Raw genomic sequence first — 15,370 nt, 5'->3', positions numbered from 1 at the left:
ACGTAGAGCTTATCCGTGGTAATCATATGGGCATTCCTAACACTAGATGCCAAAAAAATAGAAAATAAACTTTTTTATATATCAAGTCCCTAAATAGCCCATTCTTAAAGGAGGACTTCACCACTTTTCAACCTATCTTCATATAATAGGTCCTCACTAATGTTCATGATAAAATAGCACAATGTTTTTCTACTCGGTCCAAGTCTCCTAGGAGAGCTGTGGGAAGTTCAGAATCCATCGTCTTGTGACATCATCATTTTTAACAAAAAAAAAACTTTTCAGGAATAGAAAGCCTGCAGTTTCTAGTGGCTTGGATTCCCAATCAATGATGTCACAAGACGATGGGTTTCTGACCTGCCCACAGCCCTCCTCTGAAAAATAAATAAAAAATAAATAAATATAAATATATATATATATATATATATATTTTAGTGAGGACCAATTATATGAAGATAGGTTGAAAAGTGGTGAAGTCCTCCTTTAAGTATTTCCTGTGAACAGAAACGTGCTGCTGTGATGACATAGACAGCTCTTCTTGAATATAAATGAACCTTGATTACATTCACCTGTTTGATTCTCATTGCTGCACATTCCTCCAAACACAGCTGATTTTAATTACAGAGCTACTCTGTTTTGAATCTCATTCAATATGACGTCCAAACTATATATTACTCATCGTAAACTTAATGAGCAACATAAAATATGTATCTGTAAACATTATAGGTTGGAATAATAAGCAACTTGGTAACAAACATTCTGTACAACTGGCCCACTGGCCGTGTCCCTCTGGCTGCCGTTTGCAGGCTAATGGAAGCTTCAAACACAAACATTGGGCAAACTAGAGACGTCCCATCGCCTGAAGGGCTGGTCCCTTCTGATTGGTTCAGAAACAGACAGGCTTGCGTTTCAGACTGAAACTTCAAAATAAAATGCCCAAAAAGCCATTTCACTAGGTCTTTAAAGGACAATACCGGGGTCAAGCATGTTTAGCCCATTAATCGACTCCAACTATGCACTGTACTTTACATAATTGTAGACTATTTTCCAATAATGTGGCACTCACTTCAGTAGGCTGCAGATACTTTAAATGTGAGACAGGCAACCATTGAGAAAGAACATTTGGCTACATTTAATGCATTTTAAAGTTCAGATTGATTTGAAGTCTAGTAGATAGTGCCTGGAAAAAAGATTGAAATTCAAAAGTCCATGACTTATTAACTGAACAATAATGTTTAGCCAGTGTTGGCTCAATTATGCAGATACATTTGGTAAGGTTTTAAATAGGCTAATGAACTGAAGAAAATGAACATGAATGAAAATTCTTACAAATAAAATCACTGGCAGTAAAATGGTGTTTGTGAATAATATATAAATGAGGTACTTTATAGAGTCTGTATCCCATGGCCAGGAGGAGTAATGGTCTTGTACCGTAATTGGCTAATTTGCTGTCAGACAATTGTTAGATCTATGTAAACTAGGTGTATGTAATCTTATAGGGTTTCATACATGTAGAGGCTATTCTCTCATAGTATTGTAGCTGCTGTCCACATTAAGTCTGGCTGCCATATCATGACATTTTAGTTGGCCAGTAATTACTATTAAAAATAATCAATAATTTTTACTGAGTAATTATTTACTTTATTGGGTAGATAATAGGGTAAAATCGAAAAGAGGGAAAATGCACTAGAAAAATAGATTTTGAGAAAACTGTCACAATCTCATCAGCAGGATGAAATGACAACCAAGTAGCCAATATGGTAGTGGTCCCCTGAGAACACTGGGCACACAGTTTTAAGGTGCCCCAAAGGTTAAATGTGCCAAACCAGGCACAGACTGTAGTACATACAGTATGTGCCATACCCCATACACCCCTACCGTTTTGCTGTGTGGCAGTATGTCTCCCCCTATTGGCGATGCTATGCTACTGCAACCTTGTATCAGCCAACATAAATCCCCAACTGAAAGGCATATCAGTGAGTGATTGACATCTAGAGTATAAACAGAGCTGCTACCTTTAAACATATTTTAAATCTGAGGCTTTTAGTCGTACAGAGAAAATATAAATCCAGCTATTTATTCCAAAGCGACTGCAAAAGATTGCTGCTATTTGATTCAAAAAGGCTTTATACCCATTTAACATGTATATAACGACAAAATGAGACATTTTGTGTTTACACTAATGCTGTAGGCTACCCCCTCCAACTCTATATAGGCTACATTCCCCATGTTCAACTGTTATTATTGCTCATTATATTTTGACACTTGCTTTGGCAATGTAAACTTATCTTTTCTCATGCCAATAAAGCTCCTTTGAATTGAATTGAATGAATAGGCTACACAGACGGGTGTTTTGTTGACGAGAGCGTCTGCCGTTTACTTGCATTCCGACATTATCCTACTGTATATTATCTCAACGGGCAATGAGGCAGAGTCTAATAAACTAAATGCAGGAAAAAGGAGCAGGGTTGAGAAAGCTATAATCTGTTAAATTATCGGCTCCGCAGGCTAATTAATAATGACAACGCACTCCGTGTGTCATACGGCTCTGAGGCCAGGAGAGCACTCAAGTGTTAAGAACCGGAGGACCTTCAAGTAATTACTTTGATGGAAGGAGGGGAAATGTGGTGAGCCTTTAAGAAACCTGCCCTGCGGCCTGTCACTTATTTTACTCGATAAGGTGATTCTAATTAGATAAATGGCTGCCCCCGGGCCAAATACACACAAAAACAAACACTACCCAACCCAATTGCCCTCGCAACCCTCTCTATGGGGGCATTACTGAGAAAGAACCGCAGTGACAATCAGACAAAAGAAATATCAAACATATCCAAACAAATCAGAGAGAGAGAGAGAGAGAGAGAGAGAGAGATAGAGAGAGAGAGAGAGAGAGAGAGAGAGGGATTCCACTTTACTTTACTGCTTAAAGGGGAAATGGGAATACCACTCGTTTTCAAATTCAATATTCAACTAAGTAGACAGTTTATATACCTTAGAGCTGTGGTGTGGAAATATGAAAAGGTTTCTCCCCTTCTCTGTTGCATAGAACTGGAGAATACATACACAATGAGAAAAGAAAGGAACGCCCATAAACGTCACATCCGGATTTAGCCTGGGGGGACAACAAAGAGCTCTTTCCCCTAGAGCTAATACAGCGTACATAGTACACTGTCGTTTGAATCACATTCAGAGTGATTTTTTGGACAATATAAACATTGACAGCCAAGAAGGACATCTTGAATGCAATTGTTCACTCGCCTTCGGAAAGTTGACTTATTGAGATAATGAGACCATTACCAGTAAGACGCCTCAGGGTGACAAGTAAAGGGCGAGGTCGCGCCATGTATTGGCCATCTGGCCAGTGATGTATGTATGTATGTATATCGGACCAGTTACCCATATATGGAGACCCCTGGTACCCATATATGGAGATATGTAGTGAGAGCCCAAACATGCTTACTAAGTTATTCCCCTGACATCTCAGTGATGTGAGAACGTCAAACTGAGTGTACACGGACGGAGACATGACATGATACTAAACTGCGACCTTAGGTCACAATAAAAAAACAGACATTAAGTCATCAATAATGTTTTAGAACACCACGTCGTAGGGAATAGTAGTTTACCAAGCATAGAACGCCTATCGTTTGGCGAAGTGCCGTTTAGCCCCGTATTCATTTCCATATATTTTAAACGTTATTTTCTGTAGATTTGAAAACGAGCATAGGCTTGGGTTTGCCTTGTGCTGTGTCCTAATGATAATACACTTCCAAACTGTTATGGCGTCCTCCTGTCTCCTGTAGCCTCCTTGGAATTCACTAAAATGTGTTCCATAAACATCATTGATGAATGAATGGAATGTAAGACATTGCAATCAATAAAAAAAATCACTATACCGTAAAATCTGATTTGAAAAACGCAGATACCCCATTCAAACTAATGAGAGCATATCAGTGTTTACCCCCGAGGCTGACTCCGCCCCCAGCTATGACGGGCTGATGACACTACGCCTGTGAATGTATTGATTGTTTGGGTCACGTGATCAGTGACATAGGGAAGGTGTACTCTTTGACTCCGCCCTCTAGGCTGCCTCATTCACTAGAATGGGGAATCTCACTTCCAGCTGAAACAGTGTGACTTGTAATAGTTTACAATGGCATATGGTTATATATCATGTTTCACAAGAAGTAGCACTCATCGATAATAGAAATCAATTGGCTGAAAATGCTCTAACAACTCTTTACTTAGGGTGTGTTCAGAAATGCGCACTCAACGCACTGGTATGCCATGTTGTCCTTTGTTAATTCGGTGCACTCAGTGCGTTGTCGTTCGGAAATCCAGTGCGCTGCGCACCGGATGTGCTGAGTGCTGTGTTTTGATTGGTTGGTTTTCATGGCTATGTCTCGAGCGCTTCTCAGCTTTGAAGAATGGAGGAAATTATCGCAAAATGCACCATTTGCGGCTTAAAGGTCCTTTTGATTGATGTGTGTTACACACACACATCAACGTGTAAACTAACAGCAGGAATGTTATGAATTAAATTATATTTCAATAGCAACATTACATTAGCAACTGCTGCTTTTCAAGAAGTTTTCCTTCAGAGTTCAGACTGAAAAAGCACACAGCTGCCCCTTAACTGGTCGTTCGTAAATAAAGGGGAACACACACTGAACGCGGAGGCGGCGCGGAAGCGACGCGTCAAAAAATACGGCCCCGTTATTTTCAATGAACTAACCCACACCGGTGGCGTCAGCCGCGGGTCTGCCGCCTCGTCTGTCGCGCCGATACGCCGCTGTTCTATTTTTCCACCGTTGCCGCACAGTGAACATGTTCTCCCATGGTTCTCCCCACTGGGGGAAATGGATGTGCTGTGTGGCAGTGCGCCGCATCCAGTTGGGGTTACCGCCGGCACTTCACGTGCGTCGATACCGCGACGCTGCGCAGCCGCCCGCGTCCAGTGTGTGCTCCCCTTAAGCCACACTGAGAGCACTCTACAACGTCACCGCCCACTGCACTCACTAAACTGAGCACACACCCGGTGCGCATTTCTGAACGCACCCTTATATTTATTCATTCAAGTAATACTGTTTCAGCTGGAAGTGAGATTTCCCATTCTAGTGAATGAGTCGGCCTAGAGGGCGGAGTCAATGAGTACACCCTCCATATGTCACTGATCAGTGATCACATGACCCAAACATTCAATTCTAGGCAACACAGAAGGGGAGACCTTTTTCATATTTCCACACAACAGCTCTAATGTATATAAACTACATAGTTGAATGTTGAAAATGAGTGGTATTCCCCTTTAAACAAGGTAGTCTGTCTTTTGGGTTTCTGAACGTGCTGTAATAATTCTGAGTAGCACATATAACTCCTTGTGTTGATATGAGTGTGAGGGCTTAAGCCTGATTCCTTCCTCTTAGTCCCAGACGGCAGAGTGTCAAAAATATGGTAATTTAGAAATTATCCTTAAGAAAGCCCCCCCCCCCATCTCATTTGCTCTTCCTAAGCGTATTAAAATCCAGTTACCAGTACATCAAAACACTCCAAGGGTAATGTGCGATATATAGGCCCTCAACTACCACAAAACGAAGTGTCAACTTAAGCCCCTATCAGAGTCGGTACCGCGGTGAAGAGCTCTGTTTTTACTTTCAGACAGATAGGCTCTTCACCCCGTTCACTGATTGGTCGACCTGAACCAGTCAGTCACGGTGAATAGGACTTCACTGTGACTGACTATGATGGCCTCCACTTATTTTTTGACTTGAGGTGGAAGGCTTTCCACCTAAAATTTGCGGTGGATCGCTCTTCACCTTGGACTCTGATAGGGGCTTTAGGCCTATACGTACACATTTACAATAGCTTAGGTCTGTGAACCTGGCCATCCAGGCCAACAGGTTCCAGGTCCGCCAGATGTTGGGCCCAGGCATGGCATGGTTCCCTACAAACAGTGGAAGAAAAAGTAGGCTACTCAAATGTTTTACTTGAGTAAATGTATCAATATTGCAATATAGAAATAGCCTACTCTGTTTACAAGTAAAGGTCCAGAATTCAAATGTACTTGACTAAAAGTACAAATGTATTGGTATCAAAATGTAGAGGCTTAGGCAATAGTAGTATACTCATTATGCAGAATGTCCCATTTCACACATTTTCTAATGTTTAAAATAAGATGTCTTTAGAAAATAGCAAACTAAAATTCCAAGCTACAAGCTCACCATGCCTCCCAAAATGCATTTAGAGCTGAAGTGGTTAGCATTGCTTTTTAAAAAATAATCAAAGTCCACAATATACTAACTAAAGTTTTCAAATAATTGTAGTGGAGTAAAAGTACGGTATTTGGCTCTGGTGTGAGAAGTAAAAAAAAAAAAAAAGTACAGAAAATTGGACATAGGCCTACTCAAGTAAGTTTTTAAGAGCTCCTTTACAGCGAGTATTTTACCATGTATGCAGTGCACATTATGTAGGCCTACCCATTGTGGACATGTATACATGAGTCTGCTTCACTCAGCTCTGTGCTACTATCTCTGCCAGTTAGTTAATCGACATCATCCTAAATACCTCAAAATAGTTGTTACATGTACTTAGTTACCACTGCTGGATACTATGCGCTGGGTAGGTGGTACCGTGGTAGCCTACAGACTCCATGCAGGACGGACAGGACAGGTGCGTACAAGCGTTTTTGGCTGCTGAGAGAAAGAGTCAAGAGAGGTGGTGGTGGTGGCGGGAACTTAATTGTATCCATCAACACCAATCAGTCAGACTAATTTGATTATGTTTAGCTGGTCTCTCTGAGACCTCAAACATAAATTAGCCTAGCCCTATGTGTATTCTTTCTTGACGACCCCAAGCCAAAATCATGTTCATGATAAATTATCAATACTAAGAACAGCACTTGAGTAAATGTACTTAGTAACTTTACACAACTGGGAGACGGGAGATCAAATGTAGGGTCATGCTTCTCAGTGCCACTATGTATGCAGTACTTATGCTAATAATAATAATATATCATAAAGTCTAATGAACAATCAAATTCAGAACAGAGTAGCTAAGCATTAAATGAAAAGGAAACTTTATATGCCTATACAAAATGACATTGACCCATGGATAATCAGATTATAGAACCTTCAAAAGATCCAACCTGCCCTTTGAACCAAAAAATAAAATAAATGTAAGACTGAACGGTCTTAATTCTCAGTCTTAAGAGTAATAAGGAGAATAGAAGTACCCAAGTTGTCCATGTGTGCAGTGGGAGCAATGGTGAGTTCTAAGGAAACAGAGGCGGGTTAAGAAGTGGGTTCTCCAGTCACGATGAGCAGTCCTCTTTCCTCACAGTGTCCACTTTAAACATAAGAGACACACAGAAAAGTGATGTTAGATGAATGAATGCAGGACAACATGTCTCTCACAGAAAGGCAAAAACCATCTGAACCCATTTAGTCTTCTTTTACATCAATCACTTCATAAAAGAATAAGGGTGCCCGCTGGCCTACTGGTCCGGGTGCATACCACTTAGGCATTGCCAAAAAGGCATGGATACCTGGTGGCGTCGCCGGTTCGATTCCTGATCCGGACGACCTCATGTCACTCTCCGTCTGTCTCTCCCCCCATTTCCTGTCAGTCTACTGTCCTATCAATAAGGGCATAAAAGCCCCAAAACAAATCTTTCAACAGATTAAAAAAAATACAAAATAAGAATAAAACAATATCTTGTGAAGCAGCACATTAAAACAGCAGAGACTGTTTGTTTATGTTTTGACCACAGAGGTACTGTGTACAGCCATACTGGCAAAAGATTAATGATGACATTAATTTGGTTGTACAACATTACCATGAAGCAGATTAACAGATTACCATAGGACATACCGTTTTACCTCACGTTCAGTGCACACAGAAAAGTGATTTGAGATGAATGAATGACACCATAGAACGACTATCAATAAAACGGACATAAATCACTACACATTGAATGAGACACACACTTATTTAACAACTGGCTAATACTGAGTTACACGTGAGGGATGCATGCTGACCCCAAGTCTGTCACGATAATTACATTTTACATGACGATTAATTGTCACTCAAATAATTGCGATTAACGATTCAATTGTGTTTTTGTCGTTGACAATTACATTTCTGTTTGGCTTTTAGGCTTTGAACTGAAGTTGCACATGGTAGACATGACGCAACCTAAATAGACATTACTGACATATTTGACAAATTTATACTTAAAAATGAACAATGATAGTGGAAATAGCCGACCTACAAGCTCACAACGCGTCGCGATGCGACGCGTTGTGAGCTTGTAGATCGTCTATTTCAGTTATATTTATTTATGTAATAATTGTGACAGCCCTAGCTGACCCCTGTCTGCTAGTAGGACTCCACAGAATGTACCCAGAGTGTGACGATGATGATGATGGCTGATGATCTCTGTCTGGTAGGTGTAAGCGTGGGATCTCTTCATCCAGATGAGATCTTAGCACTGCTCTTTCAGCCATCGCCTTGAGAGAACTGAGAGGATCTGGAGCACAACAGACAGAGAGGAAGGAAAGAATATGGTTAAGTGGATAGATGGATGGGGAGGCGAGGACATGATTGAGTGAAAGGGGAGGGGGGACTGAAAGGCAAAGGGTAAAAGCAATGCAACACAATCTAACAACACAAGATGAGGGTCATTTGACTAAAGCGCTATCCTCTACATCAGGGGTTCCCAAACTTTTTTGTCTCAGGGCACCCCATTTAATCCGAGGCACCCCTACATTATAATTTTCACTCCCAGCACCTTATATTTATAGCATATCGTTGTTGTCGGGTGGAAACCTTTTGTATCTATAATCTATAAAATGCACAAAAGTGAAAACAGACGATCTACAAGCACATAACGCCTCACATGTAGATCGGCTGTTTTCACTAGTTTTGTGCGACAGTCTTGTATGATGAAGCAGGGCTTTGCTTTACCAAAAGACATACACATTTGAAACTTGAAGATATACAAGGTTTCTGCCCGACAGTGACAATATTTTAGTTATTATGTTGCTAGGAAAACGTTGAGATAATATTTGTTAGGACTGAAAATAACTTTGTACTTTTAAAGTTTAAAATTATACTAAATATTTTTTTTCAAGTGTCAAATAAATTCCAATGGCCGTCACGGCACCCCAGGGTGACCCCTCACCCACTTAGAAGACCCCTGCTCCACATACTGTGTAGCCGCATGCTCAGTAAGTTGAGCAAGGCACAAACAATGCAAAGCTTATGGGATGCATTACCAAGGGACTTCTATTGGATTGGAGGTTGGATGAAAGCTTGAGAGATATGTTCAGGTCTCAGCTCCTCCATGGTTCAGACTGGTTGAAAGGGTTCATGTCTCTGTTCAGACCCTCAATCGTCTCCATCATCTGACTCTTCCTCCCTCAGTGCAGTGATTCCTCCTTTCGTTGAGCATAGTAGGAGTGTCTGTGTGTATTGAAACATTTTGCCGCAGTCGGGTGGAAACCTTGTATGTCCAAAATGTAATATCTTAAACATTTCATCAACATCATACAATATTACAAGAGTGTCGCACAGACAAACGTAAAAATGTGATTATAGTAAATCTACCCCCATTGATTCCGGATGGATCCGGAGAGGATACATATATTGTACATACATCAATGTGTTGTCTTAGGAATGCGACAAAAAACTAAAAATATTATTGAACTCAAGTCTCCACGTGTGAGTAATCAATAGGAGGTGAACTACTCCTTTAAGTGAGCATAGGGAGGCCAGGAAGGAGGGAGTTACAGCAGTTTTGAGATGACAGAGGCCTGGATAAGCTAGTAAACTAGCCTCCTGCCTTCTCTGGCCGACTATTCTGCTGCTAGAGAAAAACACTCATCAATTGTCTTATCTAAAATGCACTCTGATGTTCAATCCACAGAAACAAAAATATGAAGAAATCCATCATCTGAAAAGAAAGAATCACCTCTTTCTTCCTGCCCAGCTTAGCGTGGAGTCCTGACACATCACTGGTCCTGGCTATATTCAGCAGCTGGAGGGAACAAACAAACAACATCACGTTAAGGTGGTGGAGTGTTAGTGTTCAGCTTCCTCACAGAGCAAAATGCATTATTTACAGCACAATAATGATTGAGTTATTGCTAATAAATCTACTTTGTGATTGATTGCACACCCACTCCTGTATGGTGCATTGAGAGAAAAGTGTTGACTGGGATAATCTTACTCGTTGCTGCTGTGTTGACGCACACAAAGTCAGAAACATGTATATCAGACAGTGTTTCTCCAATTTTTTTAATTTCAAGGTCTCCCCTTAACTCTGACAGTGTACAAAAGTAACAAAATGGACCCGTTTGGTCCATTTGGTTTTAGACCCCCCTAAAGGAACCCACAGAGTCCCTAGAATCCACTTTGATAATAAAGGTATCCGTCTATCTACTTTGAGAACCACTGATGTATACCAGGGGTTCCCAAACTTTTTTGTCTCAGGGCACCCCATACATTTTTTTTTTAATCCGAGGCACCCCTACATTATAATTTTCACTCCCAGCACCTTATATTTATAGCATACCTTGTATGTCCAAAACCGTTCGTTTTGTATTTATCAGCGAGGCGTTGTGTGCTTGTAGATCGGCTGTTTTCACAAGTTTTGTGCGACAGTCTTGTATGATGAAGCAGGGCTTTGCTTTACCAAAAGACGTACACATTTGAAACTTGGAGATACGAGGTTTCTGCCCGACAGTGACGATATTTTAGTGATTATGTTGCGAGATAGCCATTTTGGTTAGAACTGACTGAAAATAACTTTGTACTTCAAGTTTAAAATGATACTAAATATAATTTTTAAGTGTCCAAATAAATTCCAAATATTATCAAATGATCTCGCGGCACCCCTGGACTGCCGTCGCGGCACCCCAGGGTGCCCCGTCACCCACTTTGAAAACCCCTGATGTATACAACTGCATCCTTTCACTTCCAACATGTCATAGTAGTAAACAAACATAGTTTTCTTTATAGCGATTGAGATGGTTCTTATCAAGAGAAAACTGAAGTGAAAAAAGAAAAAAAAAGTTTGTATAAAGAAATCTGCTTTAATAGGCCTGCTGTTCCATTCCAAGACAGAATCGCCAGAGTTCATAACATACTCCAACGCCTACTAATCTTTAGGATCATTTTACACTTGACTGCCCCTTTCTTCTCTGCAACCCAGTCAGTTAAATCTACAGTGCTAAAAGCCATAGGCGGCTGCCCACTCTCACCTGGTCTGCAGTGCGGTTGTAGGCTACAGCTTTTGCTGGGTGGAGGTCAGCTCAGTGAGACGTTTTCTTTTTGTCTCCTCCAGTTGGTCTCCTCTAGCCTGTGGTGTGAACAGAAAACCAGGACATTTACTCATTTTAGTTACCAATGAAAGTCTGAGCCTGATCTACATTTTGGACTGTAAGGTAGTGCAGACAATGAAGTGCTTTTCAAAGTGTTCTCCGGGGACCCCCAGGAATCCTTGAAAGGGCTCCCCAGCTACAATAGTTCATATTAGCATCACAAACAGTTTAAATAGCTTTAACCCTAAATACATTGGCTGTTTGAAAATAACCGATCTACAAGCTCACACCACAACGTATTGTGAGCTTAGATCTGCCGTTTTGAGAAAAGGTTATTTTTTTTAATAAATACCGTAAATGTATGGGGGTCCTTGGCAGAAATCTTTTCAGATGAGGGTTCGCAGCCAAATGCATACCAATTTGGAGGTCCTTGAAATGAAAAATACAACGTGCTGTTCCACTAAGCTTATACGTTGTTATGCATAATTGTAAACATTTATAACCAGTTATTTAAATGAGTGCATTATAGACCTTTAAGTAAAGTGTTACCTCAGTTTCCTTCACAGCAGAGCTCTGGTGGTCTGCACACCATCAACAATACTAAGGGAATATTGGTATAATGAGTTATATAACAGTTTATATAATAGTCCTTACATACCAGGCTCCATCTCTAATGGATTCTTTTGGAGGGGATACAACCTTGCACAACAGTTGTTGTGGCTGGTATCTCCTTGGACATCTGCTGGAGTGCTTTGGTTTCTTGTGGTGATTTCTGTAACATGTTAGTTTTATCAATGGATTGCTCTTGGTCTGATCCCTAATACCCTTTGAGCTGTCCGGCATGATGGTAGCACCTGCCAGAAGCTTGGGTTATTGGGTCATTAGCTCCCCCGCCACTACACGGCGGCAATCCATCGGAGGAGTCCCAATTTAGTCGTTGTCAATTCCCAACTGTCCCCAAGTGTCCTTTCAGTCCTTGTTGCTGCACTAACACCTCCACAGCTGGGGATGTATAAACTACTGTTTGCATCCTCCCATATACACTTGCCAGTAGCTTCTGCAGTGCAGCAAAAAGAACGGTCACTTGATCCAGCCAGCTTTCCACCCCAATTTTAAGTTGCTCTGGGTTAAGAGCGTCTGCTAAATGCTCAATTGTAAATTGTCTAAACACGGCCAATTGTGTTTAGATTGATGGAGCGCCAGGCCAAGCTGGAGGCATCGCAGTTACTGCTGCGGTGGTGGAAAGAGTGCTTTTATCTCTACCACACCCAGGTGCTCCATAGACAGGCTCAGGTGCAAGACGCTACCTAGAGCCTGGCCCTGCAAGACGCCAAGGCCAGTCACCATCACAGGGTTGAAGGGCGGCTGGAGCGAGCCCGCCAGGCCAACAGAGTGGTGATGACACATACTGCACGCAGGACAGACTCCCCAAAGGGAGAGGATGAAGCCACGTCAGTAGAAACCTGTGAAAATACATTAGATAGACAGACACTTTTTTTTTGGTTAGTTTTAGTTTGTTTGTTTTTTTTGTTTTGTTTTTTAGTTTTTTTTTTGGTACAACAACTATACATATATTTCTAATACCTACCATTATTACTTGGTTAAAAAGTTAAAAATCTAAACCCTATAAAGTAGTGAAATTCAGTGCTATAAAAATGATAATGAGATCTTAAACAATTATTTCTAATACCAAGTAGGCCTTGTCAGCCAACAGGAACAAAAGTCAACAACCACCCTTTAACTTAACCTTAAACAACCTACAACTCCCCTCTTGAGAATAAAATAATAACTAGAAGACATTTTAAGTGTGTGCGTCATTTAACATTAGCATCAGCATTTTTAAATTTAACATTAGCATTTAACGACACACAAGCAACATCACAAACTGATGACGCCTCCCCTTCAAGTGGTGCATCCTAAAATGACTACAACAACTTGATGTTAAAACTCTAAACCATATAAAGTAACAGACAAAAAGTAAACATGCTTACCTCAGAGTCGTTCCCTTTCTGGAAGCGCGTCCACACGCACCAGGAGTCATCAGGAGAGAGGCTCGACTGACCAACATCAACTGGGGGACGTCCACCTCCACTCCGGGAACCTCCAGCATTGGTCCACAACAGACACAGATTTTTGTTGAATTTTTTCCCCTTAACTTCACAAAAAATATTTGTAATATGACCATTACTACTTCATGTAAAACAAAACTATATAAGGTAACAGAAAACAGTAAATGTTCTTACCTCAGCTCAGGTTACACAAATAGCCTAGTGTTTTCTTGCAGCCATAGTACAGGCCATCTATGCCAACAGTCGTTCCCTTTCTGGAAGCAAGTCCACACGCACCAGGAGCGATGAGGAGGGAGGCTCGACTGACCAACTTCAACTGGGGGGGACATCCACCTCCAGTCCAGGGAAACTCCAGCACAGTCCACAACAAACAGACAGATTTTTGTTGATTTTTCCCCCTTATCTTCACAAAAACTATTTCTAATATATGACAATTACTACTTCATGTTAAACTTTAAACCATATAAAGGTAACATAAAAAAGTAAATGTTCTTACCTCAGCTCAGGTTACACAAATAGCCTGTGTTAGTCGTTCCCCTTCCTGGAAGCGCGTCCACACGCAGGAGATAGGCTCGACTGACCAACTTTGACTGGGGGGGGGACCTCCACCTCCAGTCTGGGGAACCTCCTGTGTGGTACACGACTGACAAGAGAGACAGATGCATTTATGCATGTGGTTTCTTACCCGTTCGCCACACACCGACCCCTCTGACCCTACATGGACATCAAGGAGGAAACTCCAGCAAGCCTCAACTCCACTAACCCGGTCTCAGCAGCTCCCGCTATCCAGACTCGGCTCCTCGCTGAGTCCACGACCTACGCTCTTCAAAGACTTTGTATTTAAGCTCTGCCTTCACCCACATCCTGAGGGATCTTTCCCACAAACTTTCTGCATATTAAGAAATAGGATCTCCCTGGCGAGCCCAGAGCTGTCACCGGCTGGGTCTCCGTACGCAGCTGGTCAGCCATTTCCACAGCATCGGACCTGGACGGCTGGACTGCAGCGAGGCCTGAGGCTGCATGTGAAGAGGCTCCTTCAGGGGTGTCATTCTCTCCTGGATGTTCTTAACCCACTCCTGTTTGGCCTTCAAGCTGGATGCCTTAAGTACAGTATGGTTGTGAGAGGCGGGGGTCCTTCCTGCCCACAGAGCAAACTTACAGGGGTCCCCTCGAATGTGCTCTGTCACCCCCAACTCTGATGTCAGTACTTTATTCACATACCTGTACTTAGTTCTGCCAGCTGAGTCCCTGACCTCCTTGCTGAAGACCAGCGAGTTCTGGAACAGGAACACGTGGTGGTTGCGAACCTTCCGGATTAGAGTCTTGGGGTTCCACACCTGGAAACTGCCATGAACAATCAAGTCCCCCTGGACAACCATGTTGTCATCAAAACCGTCCAACATGGCGATGTTCATGGCATCATTCGCCTTCTTAGGCACACTCAGCATCAACTCAAGAGCATCCGCAAGCTCTCCTCCCTCTCCATCCTCACAGCAAGACAGCAAGTCCTTGAGCAGTAGCTGGTACTTGGTGATTCTCTGCACAGGCTTGATGAGGTAGGAGTCGATGGAACTAGCGAAGCCCAGGCCATGTTTCTGCCGAATGTCATCAAAGAAGGTTCCAGCGTGTGTCAGTATGAGTTGACTGGAGTCAACTTTGTTCTTACAGTAGTTCACATACATGTGGAACCCATCAGCCCAGGTCGCAAAGCAGTGTCCCACATCCTCTGGTACCTCACAGTTGGTCAACTCACCCAGGAAAATATTGCTATGAAAGTCATATATCTCCTGGATGTTACCAAAGATGATGTGTTGCTTGTTGCGGATGCCTGCAGGTACCTCCTCAAACCCACTGGCCATCTCCCACCAGTAAGTCTCCAGACCACGCAGATCTCTCACGTAGGCCTTCTCTGACTGCAACAACTCGGCCATGATGAACTTCATCTTCCGGGCTGCCTTCCCCTTCCTCTCGTTGACCTCCATGTTG

The 15,370-nt window shown here is 42.1% G+C and overlaps 1 protein-coding gene across 1 annotated transcript in view; it reads right to left on the bottom strand.

Annotated features, from left to right (window-relative positions):
* LOC308306228 (voltage-gated delayed rectifier potassium channel KCNH5-like) overlaps window positions 1-13,425 on the bottom strand; it is a gene marked incomplete at both ends in the record, with an annotated part of 120,781 nt that extends 107,356 nt beyond the window's left edge. Inside the window, 3 exons of the mRNA XM_080751127.1 lie at window positions 9,965-10,030; window positions 12,579-12,723; window positions 13,307-13,425. Of these exons, the coding sequence (XP_080607253.1) occupies window positions 9,965-10,030; window positions 12,579-12,723; window positions 13,307-13,425 (330 nt within the window). The remainder of the gene's footprint in view (window positions 1-9,964; window positions 10,031-12,578; window positions 12,724-13,306) is intronic.
* Between the last annotated feature and the right edge of the window lie 1,945 nt (window positions 13,426-15,370).

Source organism: Nannobrachium achirus (genome assembly GCF_963921795.1).
Source record: "Nannobrachium achirus genome assembly, chromosome: 20".
Lineage (NCBI taxonomy): Eukaryota > Metazoa > Chordata > Actinopteri > Myctophiformes > Myctophidae > Nannobrachium > Nannobrachium achirus.
The sequence above is the reverse complement of the archived record's forward strand: the minus strand, read 5'-3'. Positions and strand labels throughout refer to the sequence as shown.